This window comes from Silurus meridionalis, chromosome 14, assembly GCF_014805685.1.
Source record: "Silurus meridionalis isolate SWU-2019-XX chromosome 14, ASM1480568v1, whole genome shotgun sequence".
Taxonomy (NCBI): Eukaryota; Metazoa; Chordata; class Actinopteri; order Siluriformes; family Siluridae; genus Silurus; species Silurus meridionalis.
The window spans coordinates 4,300,566-4,313,712 of NC_060897.1; the positions used below are offsets into that span (position 1 = coordinate 4,300,566).

The 13,147-nt window shown below is 37.3% G+C and overlaps 1 protein-coding gene across 6 annotated transcripts in view; it reads right to left on the bottom strand.

The window, feature by feature from the left end:
* The window catches only part of si:ch211-278a6.1 (SRC kinase signaling inhibitor 1), a 159,187-nt gene that overhangs the window by 59,934 nt on the left and 86,106 nt on the right, over nucleotides 1-13,147 (bottom strand). For 2 of the 6 annotated variants that reach the window (XM_046865930.1, XM_046865929.1), the window contains exons 2-3: nucleotides 7,779-7,808; nucleotides 3,225-3,541 (exon numbers count right to left, since the gene is read on the bottom strand). In XM_046865930.1, coding sequence (XP_046721886.1) covers nucleotides 3,225-3,541; nucleotides 7,779-7,808 — 347 coding nt within the window. Of the gene's footprint in view, nucleotides 1-3,224; nucleotides 3,542-3,725; nucleotides 3,804-7,778; nucleotides 7,809-13,147 lie in introns of those variants that run through there. The other 4 variants (XM_046865931.1, XM_046865935.1, XM_046865934.1 and 1 more) reach the window with 2 other exon arrangements.

The following is a 13,147-nucleotide window of genomic DNA, read 5'->3' on the forward strand; positions in this document are numbered from 1 at the left end:
GGAAAAGAACGGGATGGAAAACAGACGAAAGCGCAAAACACGAATCTTTGTTGATGGAACCAAAATGTAGCTTTTTGAAGTCCTATCTTCAGTCTATCTCGAGCAGACTGTTGTTTTATTGTTTTTAGGGACCGTGAATTTGAAATTCTGAGGCCCGTTTTAATGTTTTCTCTACAAACGACTAAATATCAAAAACTGGGTGCTGCAGCATTTTTTGGCATGGTGCCTGTTTAATACAAACATTTCATTTTTTGTATGAATTTTTTAAGTGAAATGATTTATCCCAATATTTGAGGGCAGTTGCATATTGTAAGACCTTTTTTTAAAAACGTTTACTATTAACAAATATTCTTAGTTGTCTTTTAACTGTTTCTGAGGACCTGTGAAGTTGTTTCACAATTTTTTTGCTAGTTTTTTTAATACAAGATCTTTTTTCTAAGAAAATGCTTGTGATTATTTAAGATTCCGACTTGTGGAAAAAGTAGTTAAAGTAAATAAAATCAATAAAAAAACTGTTCACCTACTGAACAATTCATAATGTAACAACGTTATTAAGGAAAATATACAAATAACTAATAGCGACAAATCTTGAAAGGTTTGTATTTCCTCAAAGAAATTTGGTCAAAATTCTTTTGTTCATACAAATACTGTACATTGTTAATTGTAGAAATTACTCCACATACTTGCGTGGAACCACATGACGCTGCTCAAATCTCCTACATCAGTACCTGTCTTTACCCACACCCTTGTGGCTACATGAATCTCACACAAATCACACAAAATCTAGTGAAACCCACTACTTCCCAGAGTAGTGTTATTATAACAGCAAATGAGGACTAAATATGGAATGGGATGTTTAAAAATCATGAAAATGTTATAATCAGGTTGTCCACAAACTTTTGCCCATATTGTGTAACATACACTCTAATAATCCATCATCATATGCATCAAGTCAGGACAAGTTGAAAGTCCAAGTAATGAAAACTCCACGCTGAAACATTTTTAGACTCGAAATGAATTGTAGTGTAGCAACAAAAATGTGTGCTAATATGTCACATTAGGCTTTGTTTAAAGCTCAAACCTCGAAATCCCAGAATGCACTGCAGCCATATGATGAATCTCGCCAAGGAGTCTTGGCGTCTTGGCTAGTTAGCGATTGACGAGATGATGAGCAACTTTGAGGAAGCTAAACTTTTTAGAACAAGGTGTACAGACAAGACAGCTCGACTGCTTAAAGGATTAAAGTGGCGCCGCATCGCTCTCTTAAATTAGAGTTTAAGGCAAGAAATAACACCTCAAGCGCCTACTTCATCCACTAACCGAAAGGCAACGCAGGTAATTAACTGTTGGCTGAGTCAAATAGCGTGTCCATGAGCACGTTTAAACAAACAACAACAAAAAGCGTAGCCTAGTTCAAAAATTTGTCTTCATTTATACATAACAATAATCTTCCTTAATAATATAGGAAGCAACGCCCCATTTGTAAAGGCCAAAGCAACCAATAAAATTGTGTTCTTTTAAATTATAAGTCTAATAACTTCCGTAGGATTGACGTTGGTATCAGTGGATTATTAGGAGGTTAAGGGTCAGTATTGGGCTTAAATGTAAATCCATGGCTCTGACATTAAATATGTATAAATTCCATACATTTCCAATCTAATCTGTGGTTCGGTTTAATATGGGATTCTAAATGAAAACCGATTAGAAACACAAAGCTGTGATATTTAATTTATTTAATTTAAATTAGATTTTAATTGAATTATGCCAATTTTAGTGTCATAAACGAGTCCCTATTCGAGGTGGTATCAAAAGTTTTGAGACTATCTCTGTTTACAAAAAAGTACTTTATTAATCTATATACTATCATCTTCAAAATATTTTCCTCCACTTCTGGAATGTGTCCTGGAAGTTTTCTTTTCTAAATGTGTCAAGCACCTTCATCGGCAAGCGGGATCTTCATCTTCTGGAAGAGGGCGAAGTCTGCAGGAGCCAAATCTGGCAAGTAGGGTGGGTGCATCAGAAGTCCTGAATTATTAAGAAGCCAGGTGCTCCCTGTGACTGTGCGTGCAGCCTTGTGCTGCCATCTGTTTTTATGTTACAAAATTAGTCCTGAAATCTTTTGATACCACTTTGGAAATGTATTACTTATGAGTGAACCAGTGGTGACAATAGCAAGGAAGCTTCATGAGGAAAAAAACTTGAGAGGAATCAGAATCAAAAATGGAACCCGTCCTCATCTAGGGGACGCCCCGAATGTCGATTCATTACAGTTCCATGATTGTTTAAGTTAGCAAATGTGCACTATCCAATTACTATTCAAATTCATGGTTCTTCACGGTTCTTCATGGTTCTTGAATGGAGCCATCCACAGTATCCTCATGCATGTTTGGACTGTTCATGTGAAACCATCTTTAGCTGCAGCTAGTGTTTTTTTAATTGAACAGAATTACAAGAATGATATGAATTTAAGTTAATCAGTTGAATCAGTTTCATCACTGAAATTTGATCAGTTTTGTGTAAACATTTTGTTCTATCAACCTTTAATCAGATATTTTCGAATATTTAATACGTGACTACTTCCTGGTGCAAAAGTCACAGATCACCAGTCAACATTTTAACATAATAGTTTTAATGTAGATAGATTTCTCCAGTCTGATTGGTCACATGATGTTCATTCATTTTCCAAGCAGCCTGGGAGCAAGTGCAATTCTCAGGTTTTTATTAATGAGCTTGTTTAAGTGCATTTACATAATAAATTAATCACATGGGGCATAAAAGAAAAAATGTTGAAAAAAATCACATGAAAATAAACATTTTTTTAAATGCATGTTAAATATTAATAATAATTAAAAAAAATCACATGAAAATAAATAAATAAAATCAGAGAAACTTGAAAATGAACGAAACATTTGGAGAAAAAAAATTATGCAAAGATTGAAATGAGATGGAAATCTCTTATTAAAAGGAAAAAGAATTATGTGAAAAATATTGCACGGAATGCAGTGAGTGAATCATATGTAAAAATGCACAATTCACATTCTTTAAAAATCATATAAACATTAATTAAGTGCAAAAATTATAGGGATAATTTGAAAAAATTGCACTTGAGCAATAAATAAATCTTTTGGAAATCATGTGATTTAAAAAAAATGAAAAATCAATCATAGGAATACTAATTGGAAAATTCTATATTAGAATAAATTAATAATTTGGGAAAAGTGTACCTGCTCCCGTGCGCTCCTCTCCGAGCTTCCCCTCATGCTGCCGTGGGATGGAGACGGTGATGGAGGGAGGGAGTGCTGAGGTGGGTACTTGTTCTTCAGGTGATCCATGAAGGCGTCACGTTTGCGCTCCAACTCGGCTTTGTGCAGGTTGCTGAGTGCCTCGAGGCTCTGAGCCGCCATCACCGTGTGCCGATGCTCGGATGTGTGCACGAGACCCACGTTGGAGAAGCGGCGTGCTCCATTTCCCAGGCTCCGGTACTCGCGTGGGTACTCCAGGTCATCTGTGGAGATCATGTGACCACCACTACGCTCTGGGTCTAGATAAGAATGTGATTGGGATTAGTCACACAGGACATCATGTAGACTGACGTAATAAATACACACAGATATATATATATATAGAGAGAGAGATAGAAAAAGAGAGACTAAGAGAAAGATACAAAAACAGAGAGAGAGAGAGAAAGAGAGAGAGATGAGATGAGCGGTTAAACAAGTGCATACACACAGCTGCCTCCTGCACAGATATTGATTTTAGGCTTAAATTGGGAAAGTGCAAAAACATTCAAGCATACACGCACACCAAACAGGAGACTGAGGAGGAACTCTCCCTGCAGGACGCTCCATACGGTCTGATCTGTTTGCTAGTTGAAGCATTGCTTATTTGCTCTCTGAACAAACACACACATATGCACACACAGTAAACACAGAGAAGCTGGTTTATCAGGTTCCCCCCACTATCCACGTGTCCAATTACTGACTGTAGTCCCATTTTATTATGCATAATGTCTCATGTCCCTCTCGTCTTTCCATCAAAACTCACTGCACAGTGTGTCCATTTGGGCTACTCTTCATCAGTGTCCTGATTTTGTCTGTGGGAAGTTTTTCAATAAAAGTGTCCCGTACTTTGCTAGCCAAAAAGGACCTTCCATGGTGTAGTACTTTTTCCCCATTCCCACAACTAAGCACCCATGGGGGGTTAAGCTTGGCAACTTGGTATGGCCGGGACTCGAACCCACAACCCCCGGGTTAAAAGTCCAATGCCCTAACCAGTAGGCTACCACCAGCCCCACTGAGTAACTATAGACAACAAAATTAAACAAAAGTGTAAGCGAGTAAAAGTCACTTGTTTCAAGTATTTCTCAATAAACTCGGAACAGGTGAACACAGCCAGGTAGCAAACCAATAAAATTGCAGTTGCTGAGACAGGACAATAACATTCAATTCAATTCAATTTAATGTTATCTGTATAGTTAAAAAAATTACAAATATGAATTTTTAATTTACAAATCAGTCCATATATGTAAATCCCTTATATTTCCATATCCAAATTATTCACATAAGTAAGCAAACCGGTAGCTAAAGTGGCAAGGATAAAACTCCTTGTGATTGTATGAGGAAGAAGCTAAGCCTTCAGGAAAACACCTAGCTAGCAGGTTTATTTGTTACATTATTTTTTACATTTATGGAATTTGGCAAACAGCTTTAACCAGTGCGATTTACAAGTTTCTCATTTATACAACTGAGTATTTAAGGGCCTTACTCATGGGCGCAGAAGTGGCATCTTGGTGTTGCTGGGATTTGAACTCACAACCTTCCAATCAGAAGTCTAACAGCTTAACCAGTGAGCTATTACTTTCAAAGCTACAATAGCCACTATTTAATGTTAACTAAACATACAATTGGCAAGCTAGTTCGTCAATTTATTTTTATTTTTTGTGCACTTTTAGCAATGGATATTGTCTCAATGCAACTTATTTTTAAGTTTAGTGCCCTTATATTTGCTTCTTTTAATTGTAAGTTTTTCCATGATGAGCGAGCCAATGGAATGAAATACTTTTTTATGTGATAACATTCCTGGAGATTTTAATTTTTTGTATTAAATCCAGCAGTCCACCTGCAGTCTGGTTGTGACACCTTAAATACATGAACAATATCTATAAATGAAAACATATTTACATTTAAAAAAACAGAATAACCAGCTAATCCATAGTTGGATGGTTTGGCAAGCTAAGTAAAAAAACAAAAAACAAAAAAAAAACAAGTACATGAACCAAAGGAATTAAGCCAATGAAATGTTTTCATATTTTTTTAGCCTGTAGCTAATATAAGCCAGCTAGAACTAGCTAAACTCTTACTTCCCACGTAGCCACTGTAATTAGCTACTGGAAAACACTAATGCTATGTAAACTGGGATTTGCAAAACAGGATATGTATAGTTTAACATTAACAAATTAGCTAAAATGTTCATCGTGAATTTTTTTTACTAATATCTGTAGTATCCATGGTTTTTTTTAGATATAGACATTCCACCTCAAAAAAAAAATTTGTTTTCATGTAGGAAGAAAGCAGCAGTCTATGATGTTCTAATTATAAACAGAGAAAAATGATAAGGATGATACTTTTGGTGCAAGAAAGTGTTATTCAGATCTCAGTTACAGTTTATATTGATATCAAAAATCATTCAGAAGAAAGTAGTTGAAATTAATTTCAAAGTGGCAAACAGTAGGTACTTTTGAAATTGAGATACTGATGGGCATTCACTTTAGTTTACCCTGGAATTGACGTAGGAATGTCGAACTTAAAATTTGGCACACATTTGTGGAATAAAAAATGATAGATGCTGTATTAATTTTTGGTGGAACATCAGGACATTAGGATTTTAGGATATAGTCCTGAAGATCAAGTCTAAGGACGATATGCGAAAGTATTACTGACTCTGAAACAAGGTGCACACTGTGCAATTTTAGCCACCATTTGGTCGAAAATGTCAAATAATTCTAGGCTAAAATCTGTAGTCTTTGGTCGCTTGTTTGTTCACTGACAGTTGATTAAGGGCCATTGCGCATTTTTTTTTCCTCAGATGAATTAAGATTTCAGACTCTTTCCTTGAGTGTAACTTCTCCTACAATGACCGTCAAACCGAGAACCAATAGGAGCGCCAAACTTGATGACGCAATCAGTTACATGGTTACATGGGGATCATGTTCGTACAGTCTGACAAACAACAATCGTAAAGAACTATAAAAATCGCTGTTTGCACCTGGCATTACCTAGAGTTTCCCCGTCTGATATGCATGGGCATTAAAATCATAGTTTCTTTTTTTACTTTTGTTTAGACAGGTCTCAAGATGACGTGAACCAAATGTTAACCAAAACTTATAGTCCAAGTTTCGCCAGAACTTTTCTTACCCAATGAGTGGGCCAAATTTTACAATTAGGTGCTTATGTACCTTCAGTGCCTGGATCCTAATAATAATAGTAGGAATAATAATAATAATAAAAACAATATCAACTTCTTAGTTACTCATATCTAATCAATTTGTTGAGTGCAAATCAAATACTTTGGTTTATTTGCTAGTTAATTTTGTTTCACATTTATGAAATTTGGAAGACGCCCGTATACACAGCTTGCATTGAAGTCTCTATGAATAAATATCAGCAGCTCAAAAGCTTACAAATCTGATCACTATAGATGTTTGTGGAGACCTGACCATAAGATTGGTGTGTAATTTCTGAACATCCCATTCCACATTTAGTTCCCATTTGCTGTTATAATTAACCTTCTGTGAAGATGTTCAACTAGATTTTGTGGAGATTTGTGCTCATTCACCTACAAGGGTGTTAGTAAAGTAAGGTACTGGTGTAGGTTGAGGTGAGGAGGCCTGGGGTTTGTTCCAATTCATCCCAAAGGTGTTTAATAGGATTAAGGTCTATAGCATCTTCCACTCCAACCTATTTAAACCATATCTTCAAGGAGCTGGCTTTGTGCACAGGGGCATTGTCATGCTGGAACAGATTTGAGTCTCCAACGCATCTAAAGCAACCATATTGTGGTAACAGTTTGGACAATAACCCATATAGCTGGAAACGTCAGGTGTTTCAATACTTTTGGAAATACAGCACATGTTTGATTGATGTAATTCAGAATTGCATCAAGTGTAGGGGAAACATTCTAGAGCTCAACTCTGATGCTCTCAGAGTGGAAATTTTGCTCTGTTTTGTTTCAGACGGTTTGGAAAATACGGATAATATTCACAGGAGTCTATTTATACACGTGTATATGTCTAGGTTCATGTACATCATTGGTAACCTTTATAAAATAGCTGAATCTCAGTGAAATGTCAAAGTACTGCAAGCCAACATGCTGCAAAAGCACAGAGACAAAAGCACAAAGCAATAACAGGTAGGGCAGGAATCTGCTAAAAAAATGGACCAGTTAGGTTCTAAATTGTTGTACTCATTTTTAGTTTTAAAAAAAAAACTCGCTCCCTCCATCTGTCGCCTTCTCCGTCTCACCTCCCCCTTCCAATCAGGCCAGAAACTCATGCTTGCTGCTTCCATGATGCATGTCACCCTGACAGACACCCTGACCAGTGGCCTTTAATCACTCAGCTTAACCTCCAGTCACATACACACTTATACACACATTTACACACACATACACACACTTAGCCGGACAGTTAAGCAGAAACAGGACATGTCTGAGTAGACGAAGATTAATGAGACATGTTGACTGGCCAGAGAAAGACTTTGTGATTGGCCGTGTGAAGTTACCTTGCTTGGGAAAGTAGGTCCTGGTGTGAGCTGAAAGAGAAACATCGACCACAGTTACTCATCGATCATACACTCGCACACACACACACACACACACACACACACACACACACACACACACACACACACACACACATATAATTTTGAGCTCTGTTTTGCAAATCTGGATAGAAACAAATCATAAAGCGTCTGGTTTACTACAAACACTTCAAACAAACCAGATCAATAAACCAGGACTTTATGGCTCATGCACCCCTAATTTGCACCCCTAAAAACATAATTTTTTAACCTACTGTACTTTCTATTCACTGCATTCCAAAATAAATGTCTGAAAAATGTAACTGAACTGAAATATTATCAATGAGTTTGCTCCAAATTCATTCAGAATGGAAATCTAGATACAGATGCAAGTGCCGTTGATAAATGTTGCCTAAATACATTATAAATATGTATTCCAAGCCAGGAGTATTATAGTTAAGGTCATACGACAAAAAAATAATTTCCAAAGCTGTTTTTATGGACAAAACTATTGGGACACCTGACGTTTCCAACCATATGTGGTTCTTTCTCAAAATATTCCCACAAAGTTGGCATTACACAATTGTTTAGAGTTTTCTTCAGATACCCTTCGACTGGGAGACCCAAACCTGTTCCAGCATGACAGTGCTCCTGTGTACAAATCCAGGTCCATGAAGATATGCTTTACAAGGGTTGGAGTGAAAGATCTCCTGCTTTAGAGCTCTCAAACCAATTGAACATTATGTATGTGAACACTGATACCCCAGGCCTCCTCACCTCACCTACATCAGAACCAAACTTTACTAACACCCATATAGCTGAATGAATCTCACATAAATTTCCACAAGCACACTATAAAATCTAGTAGAACATTTTCCCAGAAGGGGTAATATATTAGTAATATATATATATACCCCAGAAGGGTAATATAACAGCTAATGAGGACTGAATGTGGAAACGGATGTCCAGAAAGCACATACTAATCTTATGGTCAGGTGTCCACAAACATTTGCTTATATGGTGCATCTGCAACTGTGCTTTAACATTTTCATCTAAATTCTTCTCTATGTTAATTCAGTGTTTGTTAAATATGTGTGTCGGTACTGTAATAAAAGACGTGTATTTCTTTAATTAAAGGGTTAAATCGAGGAGGAAAACACTTTCCTTTGCTTGCTTCAATACTGAACCTTCTTGTCAGCATTCTGCAAAAATCTGTCCTAAAATCTGCAAATCTCATTACAAGTGCTGAATTGCTTGTATTACATTCATTATGAGGTTTTTAATCAAAAAGAAAGTGTTTCAGTGGCATAACCACAGGAATATAATAATAATGTAATTGAATTGTTGTATCAAAGAGATCACAGAGGGGGAGTGGTAGCTCCAGCGGTTAAGGCGCTGGGTTACTGATCGGAAGGTCGGTGGTTCAAGCCCCGGTATCGCCAAGCTGCCACTTTTGGGTCCTTGAGCAAGGCCCTTAACCCTCTATGCTCCAGGGGCACCGTATCATGGCTGACCCTGCGCTCTGACCCCAGCTTCTAAGCAAGCTGGGATATGCGAAGAACAAAATTTCACTGTGCTGTAATGTATATGTGACAAATAAACGCTATTCTATTCAAAATCAATGTCATCCAAATCCATTCTATTTTACTTTCTCTTATGCACTGGTGCACATTAAGGAATTAAATGTGGGAAGGGGCAGGGGAGAGGGGGAGGGGGGTAGCTCAGTGGTTAAGCCATTGGACTTTGCCTGGGAAAGTCATGAGTTCAAATCCCAGCAGTCCTCCACCAGTCCTTAACTGCTGGGCCTTTTGATCAAGGCCCTTAATGCTCACCTGCTCAGTTGTAAGTCACTCTAGATAGAAGCATCTGACTAATGCTGTGAATGTAATTCGTTACTGTATGTAAGTAGCTTTTTCGTGAAAGTATCTGTACTTTATATTTATTACTCTATATTCTTTACTCTATATTTCCATTTAGGGAGACATTTAACTTCACTACATTTCAAAGTCAATATCGTACTTTTCACTTAACTACATTTTGCGAAATCAGTTGTTCCTTTTTATTTATGGGGATAAAAACTGGGCAAACACACAGCGATCCACCAATCAGGGTCGAGCGCACGCTCTGTTTTGAACTACATTTGCAAATACTTTTGTACTGTTACTCAAGGAAAAGTTTAAATGGAGCACTTTTACGTTTACTGGAGTCAAATTTCACTGAGTGCATCTCTACTTTTACTCAAATACAGCTTTCTGTTCTTTTTCCACCACTGCTCCTATGTTGTTCCCATGCTACCATTGTTTTTCTTAGTTTTTTCTTTATAACAATATTAAATATTCAATTAGAACAAGGACATACAACCTGAATGTCTGCATGCTTATTTTCCTGCTAATTTGTCTTTCAAATTGCTTCTATTTATATATGGACTTATGAACTACCAATGAATGACGAATGGGGAAGAACGGGGAAGAAAAGAAATACGATGCAAAGATGAAGTTGAATTAGATAAAGTTGAATGGTCAGAACAACTTAGTAATGATTCGCAGTAATCTGTGCTTTAAAGGCTGATTTTTATTTGTCATGAACATGTGTACACAAGATGGCACATACTCAGGAATTCAAATCCACATGATGCAATAACTCGCAGGGGAGGTAATACAGCACTATATGACATTGTGTTATCAATGGAATAGAACAAACTGAAAATGTGTGTTTAATTGCAGAATTATGTACTATTATAGACCTGAACGGTTTTCCTATAAAGGGTAGTGCTTTAGGAAAAAAATTGGAAAAAAACTCTTAAACTGAGTGAACTGATTCTCTAGGTTGTGATCATGACAACAATCTTGAAAACAGCATTAAGAGAACTGGAGTGCCAAGGTGCAAAAAATGGTGTATGCTGTATATGCATTGCATGTAGTGTATATATTCCTGTATTATACCCCTCGTTTTAGGGAAGGGAAGGTATGGGGGGCACCCACCAGGATCTTGCATCTTAGGATCCGTCAGCAAATGTACAGTTGCAACCCAGGCACCCATGGTAAGTCCTTGATAAAATAGCAGAGAAGCTACAAAGAAGCTACATTGATACGCCATCTAGTGGATGCCGCTTGTAATCTTCCAGATACGGTAAGTAGGGGAGTTTAACGAATTGGATCCAAAACATCTCAATGAAATGCCTACAACAGTATAGAAAAGCAAACCATTTTTACTTGAGGTAAGAATGTCAAGAGTATCAATTTGAGTGAAAGCAGCGAGATGTTCCAGACTTCGATTCGCTTGTTGCTATCATTTCTCTTGATGCTGATTAAATCTAATAAATACATATGTACATATTTTTTTTCTTTTGCATGGGGAAGTGGTTGCTCAGTGGTTAAGGCTCTGGGTTACTGATCAGAAGGTTGAGGGTTGAACTCTTGAGCAAGGCCCTTTACTCTCTGCGCTCTAGGGATACTGTAAAATTGCCGGGATGTTTAAAGAAAGAATTTCATAAAAAATTGCATAAAGATTTAATACCAGATTTTACCCATGTCAGGACATCACGTTGCCTAATAATATCAGGAAAATATATAAATATGAGGTGTTACATTTCACTCCTGGACATCCATCGATCCCTAACACTAATGATAAGACGCATAGATTTATTTCTTATATTCCTGTCTACAGCAAACTCCTGCTCTCCGTGCTGCATGTGATAAATTGCTTGTAATGTATGCATTGGAAGGGTTTTAACCAAAAGGAAATGCTCTATCGATTATACACAGGAAGAAGACAAATGCGATCATAGCTGTTATATACGAAAGATGCAGATGGTGCAAATCATTCACCGCAATCAATGACTTTAAAAACATGGCGATTTAAAGGAAGAACGATTCAAAGGATGAAACTAACAGAACAGCAGCTTATAAATATATAGAATATATGTAGAATAATCCACTTTTGGTGCAGTGACTTTTGCATTCTTGTGGCTTAATGTTTTTATTAAATGCTGATCATCCAGGTGTCGTTGAATCGTTAGGGGGCCAAGCACCAAAGTTTTTTTTCCAAACAATTATTGTTCTTCTGCATCCTTTTTTTATTTTTATTTTTTTTAAAGGTCTTGAAGTTGCGGAATTTACTACAAAGATACTGCGAAGAAACATTCTGACCAAATTTGGGCCGAGTGCTGCCAACACTCTAGGACTACCACTGGGCCCAATTTGGAAGTGCAGTTATAAAAACATCGTCCAAAAATGTAAGGTATCCCTGGAATGCCTGGGTCAAGTTTCAATGCATTCTATGCTGTCGATTTCCATTTCTTAGATTTTCTACTAACTTTTACTAACTTCTACTACTTTTCTTTCGACTGCCACTGCGGATCATCCGTCTCCATACCCCCCTGTCCTCTACATCTGCCTCTTTCAAACCGCACCACCTGCATGACTTCCCTCACCACGTCCATAAACCTCCTCCTTGGCCTTCCTCTTTTCCTTCTTCCTGGTCGCTCCATCCTCAGTATTCTTCTAATAAATTTCTTATAAACCTGTTTATTGTCACGGATATAGACCAGGCGTCAGAAACCAGGAGTAAACTACAATGTCTTTATTGAATTGTAACATGCAAAGACAAACTTATCTTGAGCGCATCATCCGAAGCGTAGCCAGGAGCATGGAAGTACGATGAACACGAGTGTAAGGCAGTCCTGGTAATCTATTTTAGCAACGTGTAGATCCGACAGTGAGTAAAGGGGGAATCAGGACCCTATAAAGTTAAAAGGTAAATGGGGAACAGGTGTAGGTGATTAGAGCATGGAGAGGCTGAGTGAGAGTGTGAGCCTTGGAGGGAGGCATGGCAGGTGGTTTTCCTGACATTTATAATCCTGTGCATCATCGTCACAAAGTCGCAGCACCTTCATGTAGCTCCGCCTCCTGTCCTTTCGTCAATGAAAGTGTCTCGAAACCATAAAACATAGCAGGTCTCACCACAGTCTTATACACTTCCCATTTTACTCTTGCATATACCCTTCTATCAACCATAATTGCGCTCTTTTCCTCACTTCTCCAACATTTGAATTTCACTCCTCCTGCTACAAATATGACTCTGTACTGCAGGCCTCATTCTTAGCCAAAAAAGAGCTTGAATCGATTCCAAATTCTTTTTGTTGAAAATGAACTTTTGTTGTTTTTTTAGACTAAAAGGGGCATCAATCAGCTTTGAATTTTTGTTTTTGCTTTATTCAAAGATTATTGACTTTCATGTTATTTGTCCATTGAACACTAATGGTTCTTTGTGACACGATACTGTCATTTTATTTGTTAATTGGAGATTCCTTTTTAAAAGATTGCTTTACTACTTTGTCTTTTTTTTCCAGG